This window comes from Heteronotia binoei, chromosome 18, assembly GCF_032191835.1.
Source record: "Heteronotia binoei isolate CCM8104 ecotype False Entrance Well chromosome 18, APGP_CSIRO_Hbin_v1, whole genome shotgun sequence".
Taxonomy (NCBI): Eukaryota; Metazoa; Chordata; class Lepidosauria; order Squamata; family Gekkonidae; genus Heteronotia; species Heteronotia binoei.
The window spans coordinates 1,948,669-1,970,813 of NC_083240.1; the positions used below are offsets into that span (position 1 = coordinate 1,948,669).

At 51.7% G+C, this 22,145-nt stretch overlaps 1 protein-coding gene across 4 annotated transcripts in view; it reads left to right on the plus strand.

Annotated features, from left to right (window-relative positions):
* PAX7 (paired box 7) overlaps window positions 1-22,145 on the plus strand; it is a 185,093-nt gene that overhangs the window by 5,821 nt on the left and 157,127 nt on the right. For 2 of the 4 annotated variants that reach the window (XM_060259404.1, XM_060259405.1), the window contains exon 4: window positions 4,490-4,624. In XM_060259404.1, the coding sequence (XP_060115387.1) occupies window positions 4,490-4,624 (135 nt within the window). The remainder of the gene's footprint in view (window positions 1-4,489; window positions 4,625-22,145) is intronic. The other 2 variants (XM_060259406.1, XM_060259407.1) reach the window with 1 other exon arrangement.

A 22,145-nucleotide genomic window follows, 5' to 3' on the forward strand; every position in this document is an offset into this window, starting at 1 on the left:
CCACGTCAAAATGGAATCGTTTAGCCATTATACCAACGGTGAAGACATTGGTCCAGAAGGTGCTCTCCGCCGATGGGAACGGAATTGCGGGGGTGGGGGAGGGGGTTAAATGCTGAAACCCAGGTAGGTCTGGGGGCACAGATTGCAGGGCAGAGTCTGATCCCGCCGCTGGATTGGGGGGGGGGGCACTTCCATTGAAATTGCCTTGCGCTCACCATGGAAGAAAGTCGGGGTCCCCATGCGTTCTGTCTTCTTCCCCCCCCCCAAATTGGCTAAGGCTGTGCGTGTCCTTCTGCCCCCCACCCAGGGCAGGGCATTTGAATGCTCAACTAGTGAGCGATCTCCTTTGCCCATAGGCGGTTTGTTTTGCTGAACCACCTTTGCTGGGGAGGCGAAGGTGCCACTGCGGGGGCTCCTGCGACCCCGCAGGAGGCTTCAGAGAAATCCCAAACCTCGAGTTGCGGGACAGCTGTAGTTTTCGCATCTTTCAGAATGCAACATTTCGTGGGCTCCAATCTGGTGCATCTGAACTGCTGACTTTTCTTGTTATATAGGGGGGGGGGGCTGTTTGCTTAAATTTGGCAGCAAGGAAGGATTTCCTTTTGGTAAAGTCATGGATTGAAGACAGCATTTAAATTGCGACTTTGGGAGGGGAAGGTGTGAGAATGAGAAAGGGAGATGTTTACTTTTGGGGGGGGGGAGCTCAACAATCGCTGTCATTTGAACTAAGCATGTCGTATGCAAGCTTGCTTGGCTACTCAGCACTCTGCATCAAGCTGAGGGAGTGGTTCTGCGGAACTTGAAAACCGGCATCCTTCCCTTTAAAACTAGCCAGTCCAAAAGCAGCTACCTGGGGAAAGGTGGTTCCCCCTTGCTCGTTGTTTTCTGTAGGGCTGTTATTGCGGCGATGAAGGATTTGGCTGCTTTTGCTAAAACCAGGACTTGAGAAAGGACTTTTCCCCAGCGGGCGCCTGCCCAGTTTAAAAACGCCCTTCTCTTTATAAACTGGATACAACGCCAGACTTCCACCTAGCTCAAGGCAGCCCCAAAAATTCTCTTGAAATTTTAAATAACAGACAAAACCCCATAACACCAAGGAAGGATTTGGTAGTCTTTTAAGTACCTGAGTTTTGGTGCTAATAGGTGAGGCCTGTGTGCACTCATGGGGCTTTAGGGTGAACCATCAGGAGTTTGGGGGGCTTGACCCAGCCCTGATGAGGGGGGAGGGAGCCGGCGGGGAGCCCAGGGAGCGCCGGACGTTGCATACTTTATGTCTGTAGGTGAGATAAAGCTTCCCTCTGCCTCAGTTTCCCTGCCGACTCAGAAAGAGGGGTGCATTCGCATCTGGCAGCAGAAGTATTTGAGGCTGGAGGTACAGCACAAGCCTTGCAGCGGTGAAAAGGACTGTACCACTGCAGCGGGGAAACGCAGTTTGCAAAGCCTCAAGGAAAATGCCAGCCCATCAGGAAGAAACTGCCCCGCCTAGTCTTTTCTCTGTTGCTCTGGCCTTCTCTTTGCAGTGGGCTACTTAAAGGTGTGCGTGGAGGAGATTTTTTTTCCCCAAAAATGTTCCCATCCCTATTTGTATTTCCAAGTGGTGCCGCAACCAGACTCTCTGTCCTCCCAACCTGGTTGAAAAGCCACAATATCAGGCGGTCACTTCCTACTACTGCTAAGAACACTATGGGACACTCTATCCGGGGCAATGATGATCTGTCTTCTTGGTGCTTGTGGGGCAAGAGTGGGAGGGCTTGTGGAGTTCTGGTCCCGCTGGTAGACCTCCTGATGGTAGCTGGGTTTTGGCCACTGTGGCTGCTGTAATCACACGCACTAAATAATCCATTTTCAATTCACTTCCAGTGCACTTTCCAACTGGATTTTGCCAGTGCACACAGTAAAATCCAGTTGCAAAGTGCAATGAAAGTGCGTTATTTGGTGTGTGTGATCACAGCCTGCGTGCCACAGAATGTTGGACTGGATGGATGACAGGGGGCGATTGGCCTGATCCAACATGGCTTCTCTTGCATTCTTATGTCTGGGGCGCTGATGCTCTGTCTTCTTGGCGCTTGGGGGAGCAACAGTGGGAGAGCTTCTGAAGGTCTGGCCCCACTGGTGGACCTCCTGATGGCACCAGAGTTTTGGTCAGTGTGGGACACAGAGCGTTGGACTGGGGGGGGGGGTGTTGGAATACAAGCTATGCACATTTCAGACATGATAGAGTTAACTGAGAGACCGTGGCTCAGTGGTAGAGCATCTGCTTGGGAAGCAGAAGGTCCCAGGTTCAATCCCCGGCATCTCCAAAAAAGGGTCCAGGCAAATAGGTGTGAAAAACCTCAGCTTGAGACCCTGGAGAGCAGCTGCCAGTCTGAGAAGACAATACTGACTTTGATGGACCAAAGGTCTGATTCAGTATAAGGCAGCTTCATATGTTCATATGTTTACCTGGATCCAGCAAGGCTTCTTTTATGTCCTTACAGGCGGGGAAGCAGAAATTGTTGTTCTTGGTTTGAAGTGTTCTTCTGAAAATAACTCCTAAAATATAAGAACAGTGAGGAAACCCCTTTCTCCTCTCCTCGCTTGGTGTAATTCCACCAAAGGACCAGCACATCTCATGCGGCTGCCACAGGTGTTTACGCTCCGTTGCCTCACTTAAGTCTTAGGCGTCCCCTTCCTATTGGTGCCCCGCCCCAGTCCAACGGCTAAAGGGGCACACGTGGCCTCTAGCCTGGAAGACGCTGTCCCTGGAAGCCGCGGGCTGGCCAGCAAGTTAAGAGAGTTCTCTGGTTGGCTAGCAAAATAAATGGATTTATCAGTCGAAGGGCACAAACGGGAGAAGACCAGGCGCGGCAGCTCCCCGGTGAAATCGGTTGGGCATCGCAGCAACCAGTGGGTCTCTGGAAGCTGCCTAACTTTCTCTGGAGAGCAGCTCAAGGACATCTTTCTATTGTGGTTTTGTAAGACCCCTTTGTCTGGTGGGCGCACCATGTTGGTCTGAAGCGGCAGAACAACGCTCGAGCAGTCAGGCACCTTGCAGACCAACCAATTCTGGGTGCAAGCTTTCCTGTGCACACATGCTTCTTCACACCTCTCTTAAGCAACTTCAGATCTGAAGAAGTGGGCATTCACACGAAAGCTTATACCCAGCATTAAACTTGGTTGGTCTGCAAGGTGCCACGGGAGGGAGGGGTGGGAAATAGAGATAAAGTTTGGTTTGAATGGGCAAGACAATAGTATGCTACATAAGTATGTGGGCTTTCTGGTTACACTGAACTCTTTCAGGCAGAAAGTGCGGAAGAGTTCAGCGCACCTCGGTGCCGAGAGTGCCTTAGGGGCAGTGAGTGTGTCGTGATGTTGTGTCATTTCCAAGGGCGCATCGCAGGAGCCAAAGCAGCGTTCAAAGTATACATTGTAAGGCGCCTTATTCAATCTGCACAGTGTTGTAAAGGCGTTGTAAGCTTCATAATGCTGGAAAGAAGACTAATCTCTTTTTGCAACTTCCTCCAGCTAAGCAATTGAGTATTTGAGCCAGAAATTTCCCCAGTTTAAATCTGTCTTAAGCAACTCCCATAGAAACCTGTCTACAGGCGACAAGGACACAAACACAGTCTGGACCTCAAGTTTAGGCATATTGTGGGGGTGGGGTGCTTGTTTGTGTGTGTGTGTGTGCGAGGTGACCTGGGGTGGGGGACAGAGTCACCCAGCGTGCAGTATTGACCTAAGATCTGGCAGTGCAGAGTTCGAATGTCCATTCCTACGGTGGAAGCTTGGCCGGTTGATCGGGCTGGTTTCACGCTCTCAGCCTAACCTACCTCATAGGGTTGTAGCGAGGATAAAACAGAAGAGAGGAGGAAGGTATAAGATGCTTTTGGAGCCCCACCAGCGTTCCCTCTAAGCTGAGTTAGTGTGAGTCAGCTCACAGCCTTTTAGCCTCCGACTCACACGTTTTTGTCTTAGCTCAGGAAAAATAGCCCCAGGGCAAACTAATTGATGCAGCAGCTCACCACTTCAATGCCACACAGTGAGCAAAGCCATACATAGCTGAGCAGAGCCATACAGAGCCGGTAGGCACTGCCTACCATCTATGTATGGCTTTGCTCACTGTGCTGGATTCCTCCTCTGATGAAATGTGCTTAAGAGCACACGGAAGCTGACGTTCGAAATAAAAATGGGTTGGTCTTAAAGGTGCCACTTGACTCCTGCTTTGTTCAACTGCTTCAGACCAACCCGGCTGCCCGCTTGGGTCTAACTTTAATGCCAGTAGCTCCCAAAGTAGAATCTTTGCTCACAAAGACTCTGCAGTTTGGAGGCAATATCGAATACTGCCAAGAAAAGTCGGGTATAGATGAATTAAATGGAGTGGGGGGGGAGGGGGAGAGAGAGAGAAGAGGCTTGGGCCGAGGGGTACCCGGACTGGCCTTCCCCCCACCCCGCCCGCCCGCCGCCATCCCTCGTAGCTTATATTCTCTTCTTCTGTCTTTGACTGTCTGAGGTTTAGTGAGTTCAATCAGCCGCGTGCTCCGAATCAAGTTCGGGAAGAAGGAGGAGGAGGAGGAGTGCGACAAGAAAGAGGAGGACGGCGAGAAGAAGGCCAAACACAGCATCGACGGCATCTTGGGCGACAAAGGTAGAGGCGGAAGAGCGCGCGCCTGCCCCAAAACGTGGCGTGTCTCCTAAGCAGTCTTATGTGCCCTCTTTAGCCCCAGGACTCTTCAGGGGCATAATTCTGCTTGGAGGGGCGCGGGTGGTTTCCTGCTTGGGCCTCTTGGCAACCTCCCTTCTCCTTTCGTTTACCCACAAAGTAATTCTCAGATGGGCGAAGTTTAATCCAGAAAAGGGCCTGGCTGGCTCAGATACTCCTTAAGGAAAGAATTCTGCGCCTGAGCAGAAATGCAGAATCGTTTGGCATTAAAAAAAAAAAATAAGAAGAATCTTACCAAGCAAAAGAGGAAGAAGGAGATGCCACAGGGGGACCACCACGCCACGTGCGTATTTTAGAATCTGTAAAGAAAAAGTTTCTCCCACTCTGAGATACCGTTCTGGAGAGGTTCTGCTTATATGTAGGTGTGTGTGATTTGCATGCGAAATCGATCCATCGGTGCCCGCTCAGCTTGGGCAAATTGTATAGATTAAGCACGTTTGCTTCATCAGACTTTACATAATTTATTCTGGCTTTTGCTGAATGGTGGCAGGGAAGGAGGCTGAAATCAAGTCCGGCTGTGGCGGTTTGACTCAGCCACCCCCTTCTCGCTTCGAAGATGTTTCAGAGACATGACTTTTCACAAAGTATGTCTTCGCAGTCAGAACAGCTAGGATTTCTCTCGAAACGCCAGGTGCTCTGGGATCCAAACTCCACAGCCGCATCCGGTGCTTTTCTTCAGTTCTTCAAACAAACAAACAAACAAAAAGTCCAGCATTTTTGACACAGGATAATCCTGGTTTAACTCTGTCCCCAAACTGACATTCTACACTAGAATCAGAGAAACCAACTTTACGACTCTATGATTCTATGATTTTAGCGCAGAATGTCAGCTTGGGGACAGAGTCGGAGACAGGATTAAAAGTCTAGTGCGAAATTGATGGCTCCTTTCAGACAATTCTCCACGAGCCGCCAACTCAGCCTGCAGCAGCGCCGTAGCCCAAGAGCCCAGTGGTCACAGTGGCGGATGATCTGTTAAGCAAAAAGTTTATAACATTAGAACAAAGCAAGAATCCAGTTGCACCTTTAAGACGAACGAAGTTTTATTCAGGATGTCCGCTTTCCTGTGCTCTAAGCCCACTCCATCAGACAATAGTATGGAATGGCAGGCAGTCCTAAATACAGAGAAAGTGGGCAGTGAGTTAAGTATACCGAGTCATGGAAGTGTTTTGTAGCAGATTAAAAGAGTCACAAGTTGGGGTGGTGACTGTTCGTTTATGCTGCCTGGGCTGAAACAACAACGAAGGGTAATTAAGTTGGAATAGCAGATTGTTGTCCCTTATACATTTTAAGGTGCACCGGATTCCTGTTTTCCATTTCTCAGACGCTCAATCCTGAACGATAATTTTGAATTCAAAACAAGGAACCTTTCTTTTTTGTTGTTTGCTCGAAATCGGGACCCATGTCCCAAGCGCATGGGGCAAGCTTTGGAGTTGCACAGAGCGCTGTTGCGGTTGGCGAGGGGGCGGGGGTGGGACATCAACTCTGCCCCCTCCCTCCCACCCCCCAATGCTGTGTGAAGGCTGGAGAGAGACACACGCAGCCGGCCTCTTTTCCCTTCCCGGCTGCGAGTCGTTGAGTAATTTTTAATCTGGTCAGCCCCTTTGGGTTTTCTTGAGCAAATTTTAAAATGAATAGAGAATCAAACAGAAGTGCTCTTTAAATCAAGTGTAACCCTGTTTTGCCACGAGCGATGTCAATTTTTCACTGTCTGAAATAACATTGGGCGCGTGAAGTTCTCCATTCAGATATGACGCGCTGCTCTGCCAGATATTGCGAGCGCCTCGGCCAGGCCAGAAAACTTCTGTCTGTTGGGCTATCTGAAACAATATCGTCAAGAATCTCTCGCTATCTAAAGCCCTGTGATTGAAAGGACGCTCTCTTTTTTATTTTATTTTTTTATTTTTTAAAAGCGCCGCTTAAGTGAGAGGAGGGGGCGCTGAGGGCAGCGAGGGAACACAGCCCTCCCTTTCATTTTTCACACACCCCCAGTATTAAAAAGAAAATTGCAGGAGACACAAATTGTCCCCCAGGGGGGTGTCTCTTTCCCTTTTCAAAGCTTGATTGATCTTTGAAGACAAATCTTGAGCGTTGGGGGTGTTAATAAAATTAGACAACTGGTTGGAGAGGAGTGGGGTGGGGGAAGGGGGTGGGGGGGAAGTGCTAATGTGTTACCTGGATGGCACGAAGCCTTTGATTTGCGGCGAGGGGGAGGGGGAGGCTATCCCGACTCTCATGTTGGAAAGGCGCAAACACAGAAAGCTCCGGTTGAAAACGGGAGTCACTCCAGATCAGTTATTTACACAGGCTTTATTTGGGGGTGGGGGACGGAGGCCGGTGAGGTTCCTCAATTAATTTGTTAAAGGGCTCGGTTTCTCTCTGCCTGCTTGTGTTTCCTAAGCGCTCCCCTGAAACCTCCTTTGACAACTGACTGATGGGGGGGCCTCGTTTTCAATTATCCTCCGGGCTCTGGGGTTTTGCGGAGGACGAGAAGGAGCCAAGACTTCAACTGGGGGAGCGAGAGATTCCCCCGCTGTTTTATGGGGGGTAGGGACAAAAAAGAACCATTTTTGCTTTTGAAATATGGGTTTTAAAAAAGCTTTCTAGCAGTTGATCGAGGAGGGTCAGGAAAACAGCTTGCATTGAGACCTTTTTGAAATCCATCCACCAGCGGCCTTGCTTCGTGGTTTTTGTGTTTTTGTTTGGAAGGGGGGGGGGGGAAGCGTAATCATGAACTTGCATTTTTAATACTTTCCAAGTTATTTTTTTTTTGTTAAAAAAAAAAGAGAGAGAGAGAGAGACCCCCCGGGGGGGGGGAATTCGAGCGTTGGTTTTGAGGAAGGCAGAGCTGTGAACTTGATGTTGGAGGGGGGAAGAGATCCCGTTCCCAAAAGGCAGCCCCGGGAGTGGCGGGAGGGGGGGAGGGGGGCGCATCCCGGCCTCAACTGGGGAGGGGGCGGAAGAGAGGCGCTTCTTCTCCGTCCCTGTCCAGCCGGCTTGTCGATTTCAGCCGCGCAGAACACGCGGGAGCGGGTCTTGGGGAGGGGGGTCACTCCTAGGAAATCCTTCACAGGACGAGGCAAAAGGCTGTGCTGCTGCGGCGATGGAGGCGTGGAGAAGTTGTGGAAAGGCCGACTCCCCCCCCCCTCCAAAAAGCTTACAAAAACAAAAAACAAAAAAAACCCGCCCCAATTGGTTTGTGGACGGGTGGGTCTGCTCTGAGCTCTGGGCGCGCTCCTCATTGACACCGGTCGGGTCTACTTCCGAGTTACTGGTGCTTGGCAGAGTTCGCTTTGTTTCCGTCCCCACCGGGGAGGGAATCTGTTCCTCTTTTTGGGGGGGGGGGCTTGTGTCTCTCTCTCCCCCAGCTCCTGTTTAGCAGACGGCTGTTTTCACGCGCACAGCCGGGCTGAATCGGAGAGGGCGGCCTTGCGCTCCCGCAAACCCAGTTTAGAGGGGTCCCGGGCAGGTTTTGCGGTCTTCGCAGCCGCGGGGGGGGGGGGCGGGAATGAGGCGAAGCGAGTGGCAGAGAGATCCCCTCCCCTTCCGTCGATCCGAAATGAATTTCCGATTATTATTATTATTATTATTATTATTATTATTATTATTATTATTATTATTATTATTTTGTGCGTTTCATATTGTGCGTCTTGAAAATTAAGCGGGCCGGGGAAACGGCGCCGCGTTTTTAAAACTCGTTTTAAAATCTACCCGGCCCTAAAACTCTGTGGAAGGTGGACTTGGAACCCCCACCCCCCCCCACCCCCGCGCCGCCTTTGCAGCGCTCCAACGTTGCCTCGCAAAAGGCTGAACTGGGGCCGGGGACAAAAGGGGCCGTTTCGGTCTTTTCCTCTCCCTTTTCGGTTAACCTTGGCGATGAACTTCGGTTTACAAAGATTTCTCCAAGTCTATTGAAGCTTGACCACAAAAGCAAACACTTCTTTTAAAAGGAGACGACGCTGTATTTTCTCCCTCCCCCTGGAGAAAAAAAAACCCCCTCCTTTCCCTCCCCCCTCAAAGAGGGGTCGGAGAGAAAGGGGGTGGGGGGGAGGACTGGGTTGCTTCTCATTCACCGTTTTCGAGAGAGGGTGGGGGCGAAAAGGAAGCCCCGGAAGAATAGGCGATACATAATTCAACGTGCCCCGCTGGTCGATAGTTTTGTAATATGGGGCGGCGGCCCCCCTGTCGGCGGGCCGGGGGGGAGCAAACAGCGAGTCTTTCCCCCCAATTCGGATTGCTCCGACGCAGTTGGAAATGGGCTCTTTTGTAGCCCCAAAGGCGTGCGTTTGCCGAGTGTTTTAACCAGGTTGTGTTTTTTAAACGCGGCGTGTTTCGAGGAGAGAGCTATTTCCTCCCCCCCCCCCCTTCCCTTTCAAGCAAGCGTTTAAGAAAACTCCGGCCGGCCCGAGGTTTTTTCGTTTCTTTCTGGGTGCAGCCAAAAGGCTTCTCTCCCTCTCCGCCCCCCCCCCCCCGCCGTCTTCGGGGCCAGCGTCGCTCTTGTTCCGGCTCCAGGAGCAAAAGGACAACACACACACCACACACACCCCCGCATATGGGCCGCGCATCTGGGCTGGGGGGCTTGGGAAGGGAATCGGTTTTTGAAAGAAAGAAAGAAAAATGAACTTTGGGGAAAAGGCGCGGCTGTCGAGCCAAGAGGGCTGCCGGGCGGCCCCAGAAACGGGCCCGAAAAGGGTGGGGGGCAACCCAGAAGCGGCCAGCTGAAGCTCTGGAAGGGGGGAGGGGGTTCCTTTACTCGAAAGTAATCTCTGCTCTTTGCCATTAGTGCTCTCCCGAAGAGCGCGGTAGAGGTAGAGGCTTTTCCCGACCTGCCCATCGACCCCTCTCCGCCGATATGTTTCACTCGCGAGAAAACGGACCCGGCCTCTGCCGCGACGGCTGGGAGCGGAGTTTACTCGGGAGGAGAATGCGGGCGGCTCGCTCCGGCGCCTTTCGGCCTCCCGCCGCATTCTCTGCACCCCAAGGGCTCCTGCTGAACACCCCCCCCCCCAGGAAAATTTGCGGCGGGAGCTCTGGGCTTCCTTCGGGAGGGGGGCGTCTCTTCTCCCCGGCTCCAGCCCAAACCAACCGGCAGGCCTCTTTCGCTCGCTCTTCCTTCTCCCTCCCCCCTTCCAGCTGCGATCCAGATTCCTTTTTAAACACCCCGCCCCGTGCCCCTTAATCCATAAATCGTTCTCTCAAACCTGCCAAAGTTTTAATTGCCCTAGTTAAAGTTACTAATGGCTCGACTTGCTAGACATTCTCGAGTATCTTTAAAAAAAAAAAATCTCGTATCTCTGTTTGTTTTTGAGGGTTTTTTTTTTTTTAAATAGAATATTTAAAGTGTCTAGTTTACTCGCGGGTAAGGTCCATTGACCGCAGTGGAGCGGTCTTTACTTGGAACGAAGATCCGCAGCGTAAGGCTGAGTTTACACCGAGGTAAAGGCGCGTAGGGTTGCAGCGCTGTGTCCTCGGTGGGGAAAACAAAGGACGTGGGGATCCGCCCAAACTGGCTGCGATCCCTTCCTCGCCCCTCCCCCCCCCACCAGGCTGCCACCTTTCCCTGCCCAAAAATCTGGAAACGAATTCGGTGGGCGCTACTTCTGGGTAAACGTGAGGGGGATCGCTGCCTTCTCTCCATTCTTGCGGCATCTGAGCGCTGGGGTCTCCCGGCCTCGCGACGCACACAGATAGGCGGGGAAAGGCTGCGATCCAGAGCTCGTTTTCTTGAGAGCAAATGCGAGCGGGGGAAGGCTTTTGCTTCCCAGGGAAACAGCCGAGAGCTGAGCGCGCAGGACGGTCCTGAGCTTCCAGGCAGCCCCCGAAGGGCGCTCGGATTAGGGGGCGGGTGCTCAGGAGAACAGCTGGATGTCTGGTCCCGGCGAGGCCCAAGAGGTCGCGCAGACTTCCCCCTTCGCTGTCTGTCCACCGGGCAACCCAAAGCCTGTTTGCTCCAAACGAAAGCTGCCCTCTGCTGAAGAGCCCAGCTAACCCGCCCTACTCACCTTTCAGGGCTGCTTTTCTAGCGCTGCCTTGGAATCCCCCTTAGCGGAACTCTCCGGGGTTTGCTGGGGGGGGGGGGCGGGGGGAGAGTAAAGAGGCACTGGAGGGCCAGAAGGCCCCGCCCCGCCCATTGGTTTTTGGTTCCGAATCCTGCGTGCCCTTAAAGGCTGGCCAAGGCAGAGCGCGCGCTCCATCTGTTGGACTGCCGGCTGCTTTGAGGGGTTTGGCCCCGGTGGGGGGGGGGAGCTCTGGAAGTTAGACAAGGGAAAGGGAAGAGGCTATTGGGGGGGGGGCATTTCCTCTTTCAGCCCCTCCCAGTCTGGCCCGCGTTTACTCCAAAGTAAGCCCGCAGCAGCTCCGTGGCATCCCTGCCACTGGAGCCACCAGACGGCTGGGCTGCTTTTTGCGTTTCAAGGGCGGAGAAGCCGAAGCGCAGAGGTCCGCGGAGCGGGAGCGGGGGGGGGCTCGTTTGTGGCCCGTGGCCCCCAGCCCAGTCGGCGGCCGCGGGAAGGCTGCGGGGCGGACTCCTGCGCGGCCGCTGCGGCCGGCTGGAAGGAAGACAAGACAAGTCGTCGGTCGGTGGCGGCGGCGGCGTCGGGCGGCGTCTGTTTCTCGCCATCATCCGCTTGGCATTTAATAACGTTAAGACTTATTAGCGGCCGTAATGAAAACTGTGGCGCTTGAATAGGGAGCGGTGTTGGAGTGGGGCGTAATGGCTCCGAGGCATGTTAAGAAATGTATTTATCCCCAATCAGGACTCACTCTTTGGGTTCCCCGCACAAACGAGAAGTTGAAGGGGTTTAAGACAGATTAAATTGAGTCTTTATTCGCTTCGCACTTTCATCTTTAAACGGCTCACTCGGCTTCGCCCTCGGCGGGTATTCATGAGGTTTCGCGGAGGGGTTTTTCTCCCCCCTGCTCTTCTTCCTCCCCCCCCCCCCCCAGTTCCCCAAACCTTATTCAAACTCGAGCGTTTTGTTGCTGTTTTTGCATTGTTTAGCATTGAGGGGTGGGGGGCGCAATCTGGCGGCAAGATCTCCTCCCTGGAGCAGAGCGAAATGGAAATATAGAGAAAGAAGAGGGTAGGACTGGATTTGTGAGAGACTGAGAGGGGTGGGGGCTGTAATGTCTGGGGCCTTCCCCCCCTCCCTCCCGCCCACCCCAACCCAGATAGACCTGATGGTGAGAAACAGGGGAGGGGGCGTGATCGGAAAGGCAACGCCGCTTTCTGTCCAAGCAGGTCTTCAGGTGTGAAGGGAAAGGGGGTGTTTCAGGTGTGTGGCTGCGGGGGGGGGGGTTAGCTGGCTAGACGGGTCCTTTCGCTTTCAGGGCAGGGGGCTGTGAGGGCAAGGGGTGGGTTTCTGAACCGCCGGGAAGCACAAACTCCCTCCCCCCCCCTTAAGCAGTAGGAGTGCCACCAAGTAAACTTACTTCCGAGTAAACTCTGCGAGGGATGGAGACCTCGCCTTGTGTTAATCGTGCTCCTAGGCACCTCCAAGAAAATAGGTGCCGGTATTACAGAAATTGACAGATGCGCTTGTATATACCTATTTAGCTACGGATATATTCCTGTCTCTAGTTAGAGCCCAGGATGTATTTCTTTCTCCCTCCTTCTCTCCCCCCACCCCATATTCTCACGTCGAAGACCTGCTAAGAATCGAGGGGCGGGGACTTTGGGGCTTTTAAATTAGCAAATGAAATTAATTTGGCATTTCCAATCAAGGAAAGGGGGGCGGACAGGGAGGGAAGCCGGGAAGGAGACTGACCAGCGTGTTAGGGACGCCTCCACTCAGCTAGGAAATAACTCAGTGCGTGCTTGTTACTCGTGAGTAAGCTGGCTAGGCGGCTCTGGAGGGATTCCTGGCCGCGCCTCTCTCTCCGGTGTTTTAAAGACGACAGTCGAGTGTGAACTTCGGCATTTGTGGTGGAAACAAACGGAGAGGAGTCCTTCCTATGCAGAATGCAAATATCTTTACTGGGAAGCAGCCCTTTTTAAAAATAAAAATGTTTGAAGGGGACCTCATCTCCCAACGCTAGGCGTTTAGCATCGCCGCTCCTTTTGCCCTGGTTTTTCCTCCGCTCCCCTTCAAAGGGCATGGCTGTGTTTTGCGGGCTTTGCCTGTAATTCCCCTCCCTTAAAAGCATTTACTCGTGAGAAAGCCCTACCGGTGATCGGCTCTGTTTCTGACCCCCAAATTGGGTGCGCCCAAGTCAACGCGTGGCTATCAAGAGTATTGAAGTGGGGTGGGGGCTCTTTGGAGCAGACTCGTCTCTCCCCCCGGGCTCCCTCCGCGCCCCTTTGTCTCCCCAGCCTCGGAAGGGCAGGATCCCGCTCTGGAAACGCTCCTTCTCAGAAGCTCTTTCTTCCCGCCGCTTTCTTGCGTCGGGGACAGAAGGGCTGGATCCCTTCTTTGCACGGAGAAGCTTGGGCGAGCGACACTAGACGCCGCTTCCCGCAGCAGTCGAAGGGGGTTTGCTCCCACGGAGGCTGGCACCGAATCGGGGCCTCCGAAAGAATGCTGCTGGGCTTCTTCTTCTTCTAGTGACCACACTCATCCGACAGAGGGATTTCCCCGAAGCAAAAAACGAATGTGAGGTGCAAAAACGAAAAAGGCAGCAAACAAAAGCCCCCCCTCCTCCTTCAGGGACCGACGGGGGCGTCGAGGAAGCTGCCCCTCAATTCTGCCCCCAAGACTCCTTCCCTCGGAGTCTCCAGAGGTCTAGTCTAGGCCGAGAAGCCCCTCTCGGTCTTCTCGGAGAGAGACCCCTCTATCTTCCGCCCACCGCCCGGCTGTTTTTAGACCTCATTAGGGCCCCCGGGGGGGGGGTAGTTCCCCTGCCGAGGAGGACCGCAGCCCCCAGGCAGCCTCTGGCTTCGTCCGCGGCCCGAAGGACCCGGCAGAACACTGACTTTCTCTATTCAGCTCTTCGGGTCCTGCTTCCCGGCTTAAGGGATCCGGGATCGCGGCTTCTTAGGTTGCTGACCAAAAAGAAAACGGGGGGAGGGGGGGCGGGCGGCGCGGGCTGCGACCCCAGCCTGATCTGCCTTTTAACAAGAAGCTTGGTGTCTTTTTTTTAAAAAACCATTTTCTAAAATTTAAAAAGAAAACAAAATATTTTGAGGCTGAAAACTTGCGTTGATTTTTTTTTCTTTTTTCTTTTGGAAAGTATATTTGAAACCTTTAGCCGATTCTCAAACGTGTTGTTGGAGAGGGGATTCTCAAATGTGTTGTTGGGGAGCGGGAGGAGTGGGGGGGGGCGAGCGCGGCGTGGTCGATTCCAAAGAGGGGGGGGAGCGGTCAAGGGAGAGGAAGTTCTTTGCCCGATGGGGGCGGGGCCCGAGGAGCGTCCCTCTCTCCTTTGGCTGCACACCTGGAGTGATTAGTCTGCGTTGACACACCTGTCGGGGGGGGGGATCCCTGTGGTTCTGAGGAAGACCCTGCGCGGGCCCCCCAGCCCCCGGCTGCCCAAAGGAGAGCGGGGAGCTTGGCCTTCCCCCACCAGGGGAGGCTTGAGAAGGGGGCCATCATTCATGGTGGGGGGGGGGGACCTCGAGGTTGTCATGTCCCTCTCTTGCAGAAGCACAACGGAGGACAGGCAAGCCGGCGCCGGTCAGAGCTGCTGCCCCCCAGGTCTGCCCGGCGCTCCCCCTGCCAGAGGGCACCGGCAGCGGCTGGGGGGCGGGGTGGGGTTGCAGGCGAGCCGGTCCTGTAGAGCAGCCCCAAGGAGGGCGCTTGTGGGCCGGACAAAACTTCTTCCCCAGTCGAGGTGGCCCAAAGTCAGCCAGATGAAGTGTGTGTGTGTGTGTGTGTTGGGGAGGGGGAGGGAGAAGAGGCTTGCCTTTTGCGAGAAAAGGCTTGGAAGAGGAGACCTTGCCCAGAGGAGGGAGAGATTGAAGAAGAATTCTGTGTAGCCCCCGAGCTGCCCCACCTTTACCTGTTCCCACGGAAGTGCTGTCTGAAAGAGAATTCTCTGCAACTCTCCCCCCCCCCCCCCCGCCGCCCAAAAAAACCTCCCCTAGCATATTCAGCATTAAAGTATTGCTTCATTCGTTTGGTGAGTTTGGGTGGTGGAGTGTTGCTGATCCCAGTGTAGCCAAGAGACCCTGAGTCATGCATCAGAAGAGGCAAACCGCAGACCTAACACCCACCCCCGCCCACACACACACTTGCCTTCTGCTTGCCTGCCTGGACCTGGCCTAGGGCTGGGGGGGGGGGGGGGACTCCAGCATGTGTGAGGGGGGGGGTCACTGTGGATGAAGTGGGGCCCAGACAGAACTGATCACTGGAAACATCTGCTTCCCTTGACAAGGGGGGGGGGCGGGCATCCCCTGTCCTGCAAGGCCCCCACTCATCTGTGGAGTCCGGCAGCAGAGGGGACCTTCTCTAGAGCCTCTGCCCAGGCTTCACGGAAGAGAATTTGCTTTTGCGGAAAGGGGGGGGGGAGGAGGTGAGGGGCAGGATCGAGAGCAAGAAAGGTTGTTTTTTGCCCTAGGAAAGTTGCTTATCTAGACAGGGGTTCTGTATGTCAAGAAGGCTGAAACGCTTGAGACTCTTTAGCTTGGAGAAACGTCGACTGCGGGTTGACATGATAGAGGTTTACAAGATAATGCATGGGATGGAGAAAGTAGAGAAAGAGGTACTTTTCTCCCTTTCTCACAATACAAGAACTCGTGGGCATTCGATGAAATTGCTGAGCAGACAGGTTAAAACGGATAAAAGGAAGTACTTCTTCACCCAAAGGGTGATTAACATGTGGAATTCACAGCCACAGCAGGTGGTGGCAGCCACAAGTGTAGCCACCTTCAAGAGGGGTTTAGATAAAAATATGGAGCACAGGTCCATCAGTGGCTATTAGCCACAGTGTGTATATATAAAACTTTTGCCACTGTGTGACACAGAGTGTTGGACTGGATGGGCGGTTGGCCTGATCCAACATGGCTTCTCTTATGTTCTTAAGAGGAGAAGCGGCTTCTTTGCTGTCCTGGCTCTAGAGCAGGGGTGGCCAAACTGTGGCTCGGGGGCCACGTGTGGCTCTTTCACACATATTGTGTGGCTCTTGAAGCCCCCACCGCCCCACTGGCTGACTTGGAGAAGGCAGTTCTCTCTTGAAATCACTTTGGCAAGCCAAGCCATCCAGCATTAAAAATCAAAGTTGTTTGCTTTCTATCCCTCCTTTCTCCCACCATCCATCCATCCATCTATCCTCTATCTTCCTTCCTTCCCTGCGGCTCTCAAACATCGAATATTCATGTCTTGTGGCTCTCAAACTCCTGATGTTTATTCTGTGTGGCTCTTACATTAAGCAATTTTTGCCACCTCCTTTCTAGAGCTGGCCAGGAAGTGGTTCTGCTTCGGAGAAACCACTGGATCCTGGTGGCAGTGCTAGAAAGCAGTGATTGGCTGTACAAAAAGTGTGTGCCCTAGAACCAAACTGCATTTTTGTAAGAGAGATCTTCTGTATTTTTGTTAGATACTGGGATATTAAATGCAGAGTTAAAACAAGAGCCGTACACTGTGTGTTTGATTAAAAGGAAATTACTTTACTACAAGATAAGAGGGTAAGGAACTTTGGAGAAAAGAAACAAAGGATACACGCTAGCCTCCAGACTTGTGTCCTAACAGCTCCATGGCGGCTTCTTCATGCTCAGAATAAAGAACAGAAGCTCTGCAATAAAACATGTAAATAGATGCACACAAGATCAAAGCATTTATTCTAATCAATCTATTGATATCTAATAGAGGGGTGACAGGTTAGTTCATTTTATTAAGTAACACCCACAAATTTCCCAGGCAAATCTATTTTTAATTGGTTACTACTACTTAGTTCTGCAGCATCCTGTGTACTAACAACAACAGCTCACTCTATAATGACTGGAAATGCTGGTAACTCGTAAAGTCCAACAATTTTGCCTTCAGTTATCCGGACAGCATTGTGAAAAGGGTTGTATCCAGAAGGGACAGCTGGAATTCTACACTGCTTGCCTAGTGGCACTGTGTGTTGCCCACAAAAGTGTGTTGCCCACAAAGCGGAGTAATTGTTCTGGAACAAAAGACGGTCCAGAAATTTAAAAGTGATACCCCTGAATGTTCCAGCTCAAAGCAAACTTTCTTCACAACTTGTGGGAAATGCTTCTTGAATGGGAGTGAGTTGAGTCAAAGAGTCCCAGAGATGGCTGTCTAGAACGCTTAAATTTATTATACACCAGCTTGCTCTGGAGAAAAAGGGGGAAAGAGCGTTCCTCTCCCCCACCCCCGAAAATGAAAGCATATTTAGTGGTTTGGAGCTCCCAAAGGGCACTTGATTTTAGAAAATAATTGTACATAGAACAGGAAAAGTTGGCTTTCCTGGGAATCAGATCTGGACTTGCCTACAGAACTGTAGTCTGCAGAAGACCAGCTCTCTAGAGAGCCAATCGAGAGTCTTGCCCCTGAGTTCATATGATCAGTGTGTGGGAGGAGCTACAGCTCAGTGGTAAGAGCCTCTGCTTGGTGGACAGAAGGTTCCAGGTTCAATCCCCAACATCTCCAGTTGAAGGGAGCAAGGTGATGTGAAAGACTTCTCTTTGAGGTCCTGGAGAGCAGCTGCCAGTCTGAGCAAACAATCAGGGCCGGCTCTGCCACTACGCAAACGAGGCACTTGCCTAGGGTGCTGGCCTTCTTGGGGCGCCAAATTGGTCAACCCCCCCCCCATGTGACTCAATGTTATCAGTGGAGAGGAGGCTCCAGACAGTCTAGGGCTGGCCCTGCAAACAATGCTGACCATGACGGACCAAGGGGAGAAGGTCTGACTCAGAAGCAGGCAGATTTCATGTCTGCCGTCTTTAGAACTGCAGGCTGAGTTCTGTCCTGGCTCTAGAGGAGCAGATGCAGTTGGGCTCAGACTAGGACTTGCAGATACAGTTGAAGAAGACAAATATGCATGAATGGCCCATCTAAATTGTCTTTCTCAAATATACTGACACACTCTTTGGATTGCACAGTCATACGGTATGGGGCAGCCCAGCAGTCCGAGCAGACGGGGTGGCTACTGAACCCAACATAATCCCAGGGGTTCCTCAGCTCTGTTGGACAACAAATCAAAGTAGCCCTTCTCGGTTCAGGCCACAGGGGCATCTAAGAACCCAGTCCCCTTGGCTTGAATGAACTGCAGTATCGCATCCTTTAAGGCAGGGGTGGCCAACGGTAACTCTCCAGATGTTTTTTGCCTACAACTCCCATCAGCCCCAGCCATTGGCCATGCTGGCTGGGGCTGATGGGAGTTGTAGGCAAAAAAACATCTGGAGAGCTACCCTTGGCCATCCCTGCTTTAAGGGGCATGCATTGCAAGATTTTAAGACATTCTCTCTCTCAAGTGAGCCACATTATGTCAAATATTCAGCCTGAGAGGAGGTGTGCGGTGCTGTCTGGATCCAAAACATTTAAATAGTTGTGCGTTTTCTGTGGAAGAGCACAGAAGCTTGGGTCTCCCTGGATCCTGGATGACAAAAGGCAGAGAAGAAAAGGAGAGATGCAACGATTTCCCCACCGGTGTGGTTAAAGGAATTATATTTACACTCTCCCCCCCCCTTTTTTTTTTTTGCAATAAGCTTGGTTATAAAAAAAAGAAGACGCTGGAAAAGATGAGAGGCAGGAACACTTCAAACGAATCCATCATCTTTGGAGTTGGTGGAAGGAGAGATTTAGAGACAGTGTTTGGGGGGGGGGAGTTATTTAGATATTAAAAACCATATTTTCCTGCAGGCATCAGGACTTGCCTCCATCCGCACTTTTCTCTCGCAGCTATTTGGCTGGGTGAAATATCGGAGACCCAAATGTTGAAGAGAGATAACGGCAGCAAGTCTTGCCGTGGTCCTGCAACCGCATCAGAGCATTAAACCGGGATTAACCTCCCCTTTCTCTCTCCCCCTCCCTCCTCATTCTTCTTCAACTCCCACTCCCCCATCAAAAAAAAAAAAAGCTTTTCCAAAAAAAAATTTTTTTTCCAGTGGAATTTACATGGAAGGATTTTGAAGCATATACAATGATTAGCCTTTAAGCTTAAAGATACTTACTTGAGCGTTAGGATAAAACCAGAGGGGGGGGAGGAAGGGGGGAGAAATTGTCTCTTCAAAAATGACTTTTGTTTCATAAGAACAAAATCTCCAAGCAGAAGAGCTAACCTTAATATGTAATAGAAATAGCATCCGTATCAACCTCAGCCTCCTGGATACTAATGATTCTGAAATGATCATAATACTTAGCATTTACACTGAAGCCTTGGGAAGCGTCGCAGGCTCCCTTATCCCAGTTCTCTTGAGGATGCTCCTGTAAGGTAGGCCAGTCTTATCAGGGAAGGGGCAAGACAAGGAGGCTTGCCTGTGGCCCCCGGTGAGGTCAGAAGAAGCCAGGTCTGCACCCCAGGCTTCTGAACTTCACTGCTGCTGCTTCCTCCAATTCCTGGACCGCAATTCTTCAGAGTTGGACCCAGACATGAGGCTGTTTCCAAGACAAGCCGTTCCGCTCCACAGGAAGAGGCCTCATACAGGTCGACACAACCTCATGGCTTGGATCCGGTCGAATCAGTCAGTCAGTCAGTAAAAAATTTATTGCGTAAAGCCATTGGCCATTGCAGTTCCAGCAACTTACAAGTGAAGAGCAGTCATGGATTCTAAGATTAACACATTCAAATTTTGATTATTCAAAATCTTAGTTACGTACAACAGCCCCGTGATTCCATAATCAGGCTCTAATAGTCCAGTTAACAACATCATTTTACTGTCTACTGGATACTTCCGTTGCCCTGATTTTACTATCAGTCCTTTTAATTTAACCCCATCTGTGGCCTTTTATGGGGCTCCAGACCCCCAAATTGGGAAGATCTTCCTTACCAGCTTTTCCAGTACTGTCCTGGTCTCTCTCAAAAAAAGGCAGCTTTGTCTATCCATGAGAAGGCCTCCTTTGGACACCTGAAACCACCCTGAGACGGAGGGCAGAGCTGTGGTCAGGAGCAGTGTTCCCTCTGAGCTGAGTTAGCGTGAGCTAGCTCACAGTAGAATTTTTGCTCACAAGACTCCAAAGCTTAGAGGGAGTATTGGCTGGAGGGAAATCAGTGGAGACCTCTCCTCCTGGCTTTGGCACCCATGGAAGAGGAACAGCCCCACTTAAGGGCTGGCAGCGGGGAGAGGGTGGGGCAGGCTGGCCGTTGAGTGTTGGCAGGCTGCTGCTTTGGAGGCTCACTCGTGGCCAGAATTGCAGAGTCTGCTCTGCTTGGGCCTGGGACACCCCTCAGGGCCTGGGACACCCCTCACCCCTCAGCTGAACCACGAGAACATCACAGGGTCTACTGGGCACAAACTTGAGGGGTGTCCCAGGCCCAAGCAGAGCAGACTCTGCAATTCAGCCCATGCTCCTGGCTCCAGCAGGGTCACTTTAATGTCCCAAGCCACCCTGGGGAGAGGAGGTTCACAAGCAGTGCTTCCTCTAAGCTGATAAATCCGGGTGGGCAGCCGTGTTCGTCTGAGAGGACAAAGCGGGAATCCAGGGACACCTTTAAGGCCAACCAACGGAAGCTTTCGTGTGCATGCAGGCTTCTTCAGACAAAAGCTTCCGTTCTGAATAAAACTTGGTTGCTCTTAAAGGTGCTGCTGGACTCCCACTTGGTTCTGTTCCCTCTAAGCTGAGTTAGTGTGAGCTAGCTCACAGATTTTAAGCCTCCGGCTCGCACATTTTTGTCTAAGCTCAGGAAAAATGGCTCCAGAGCAAACGAATTGATGCAGCAGCTCACAGCTTTCATTCCAGTCGCTCGCAAAGTAGAATTTCTGCTCACAAGACTCTGTAGCTTAGAGGGAGCCCCGGTAACAAGCAATGGAGTCCAGGCAGGCCAGCCACTTTGACCCATTAGGAACAGCAGGGGTGGAATTCTAGCAGGAACTCCTTTGCATATTAGGCCACACCCCCTGATGTAGCCAATCCTCCAAGAGCTTACAAAAAAGAGCCTTATAAGCTCATGGAGGACTGGCTACATCAGGGGTGTGTGGCCTAATATGCAAAGGAGCTCCTGCTAGAATTCCACCCCTGAGGGACAGCAAAGGAATACCTTTGTTATGGCCCACTGAAGAAGAATGTAGAATGTGAATGCAAGATTGGCTCAGCTGGACGGGCGAAGGGTGATATTTCTTGTTGAATCTGAGCAAACTTATTCTGGCCGTCTACTAAGAAAGACCATTGGCCCATCTGTCTCTGTATTATCTGCTCTGACTGGCAGAAGTTGTCTCAAAGTCTCTGGCAGAGAAACATCCTGAGATCTTCTAACAGGAGATGCTGTGGGTTAAATGCAGGGCTTTCTGCATGCAAAACAGAATCCCTTTCCCCTGCATGACAAGCCCCTCCTCTGTTTCTCCTGCTTTGACCAAATGGTGGTTTATTACCTAAAGATGAATGGACAATGCTAAACATAGGTCCCTGTCAGATCTAACTCAGGGACTGGGAAAGAGTCCCAAGGGAGAAGAAGGCGAGAAGAAATTGGATTTATATCCCACCCTTCTCTACCCAAAAGAGTCTCAGAGTGACTTCCAATCTCCTTTCCCTTCCCCTCCCCACAACAGACATCCTATGAGGTAGGTGGAACTGAGAGAGCTCTGACAGAAACTGCTCTTGAGGCAGAACAGACCTGTGAGAACTTGTTGTGACTCAAGGTCATATCAACAGGTGCATGTGGAGACATGGGGAATCAAACCTGGTTCTCCTAGATAAGCATCTGCGCACTTATCCACTACATCCAGGGTTTTTTAAAAAAATAGCAGGAACACAGTTCCAGCTGGCTTGGTGTCAAGGGGTGTGGCCCTAGTATGTAAACAAGTTTCTGATAGGCTTTTTCTACAGAAAAGCCCTGTGTGAAACAATGGTGATGTCAGTGGGTGTGGCCTAATATGCAAATGAATTCCTGCTGGGCTTTTTCAACAAAAAAAAGCCCTGCCTACATCAAACTGGCCTTTGTGGATATAGGCTCATCTCAGGCCTCCCTCCTTAATCCCCAACAAGCAATGTGCCACTCTCCATTTTTTAATTATTTGGTATATATTTTTGGCTCTTTCCTTCTCTGACTAGGGTGGCCAAGCATAAAATCTGGCCATTTTGCATTTTCTTGGCCATTCCAGGGCACATATGTTGGGCTTGGTTTCTGTAGAGAAAGCTGTAGCAGGTTAGGACTGAGGGCCTTCCCAGCTCCAGGCTTTTTTTTAGAACCTTCAGTGACATCCTAAGTCAAACGTTCAGGATCGCCTTCTCTGGACAGCAGCTGCTCTTCAAGGTCAGCGGCCGAGAAAGGACTTTCCTGACGCCTGGGATCCTGAAACCAGAGATCGAGCTTGAATGCCTTCTGTGTGCAAAGCACAGTTTGCAATCTTAGACACCTTTTTTACTCACTGGTGCGAGAAAAATCATTCTGTGGATGTGTTCGCACTGCACTA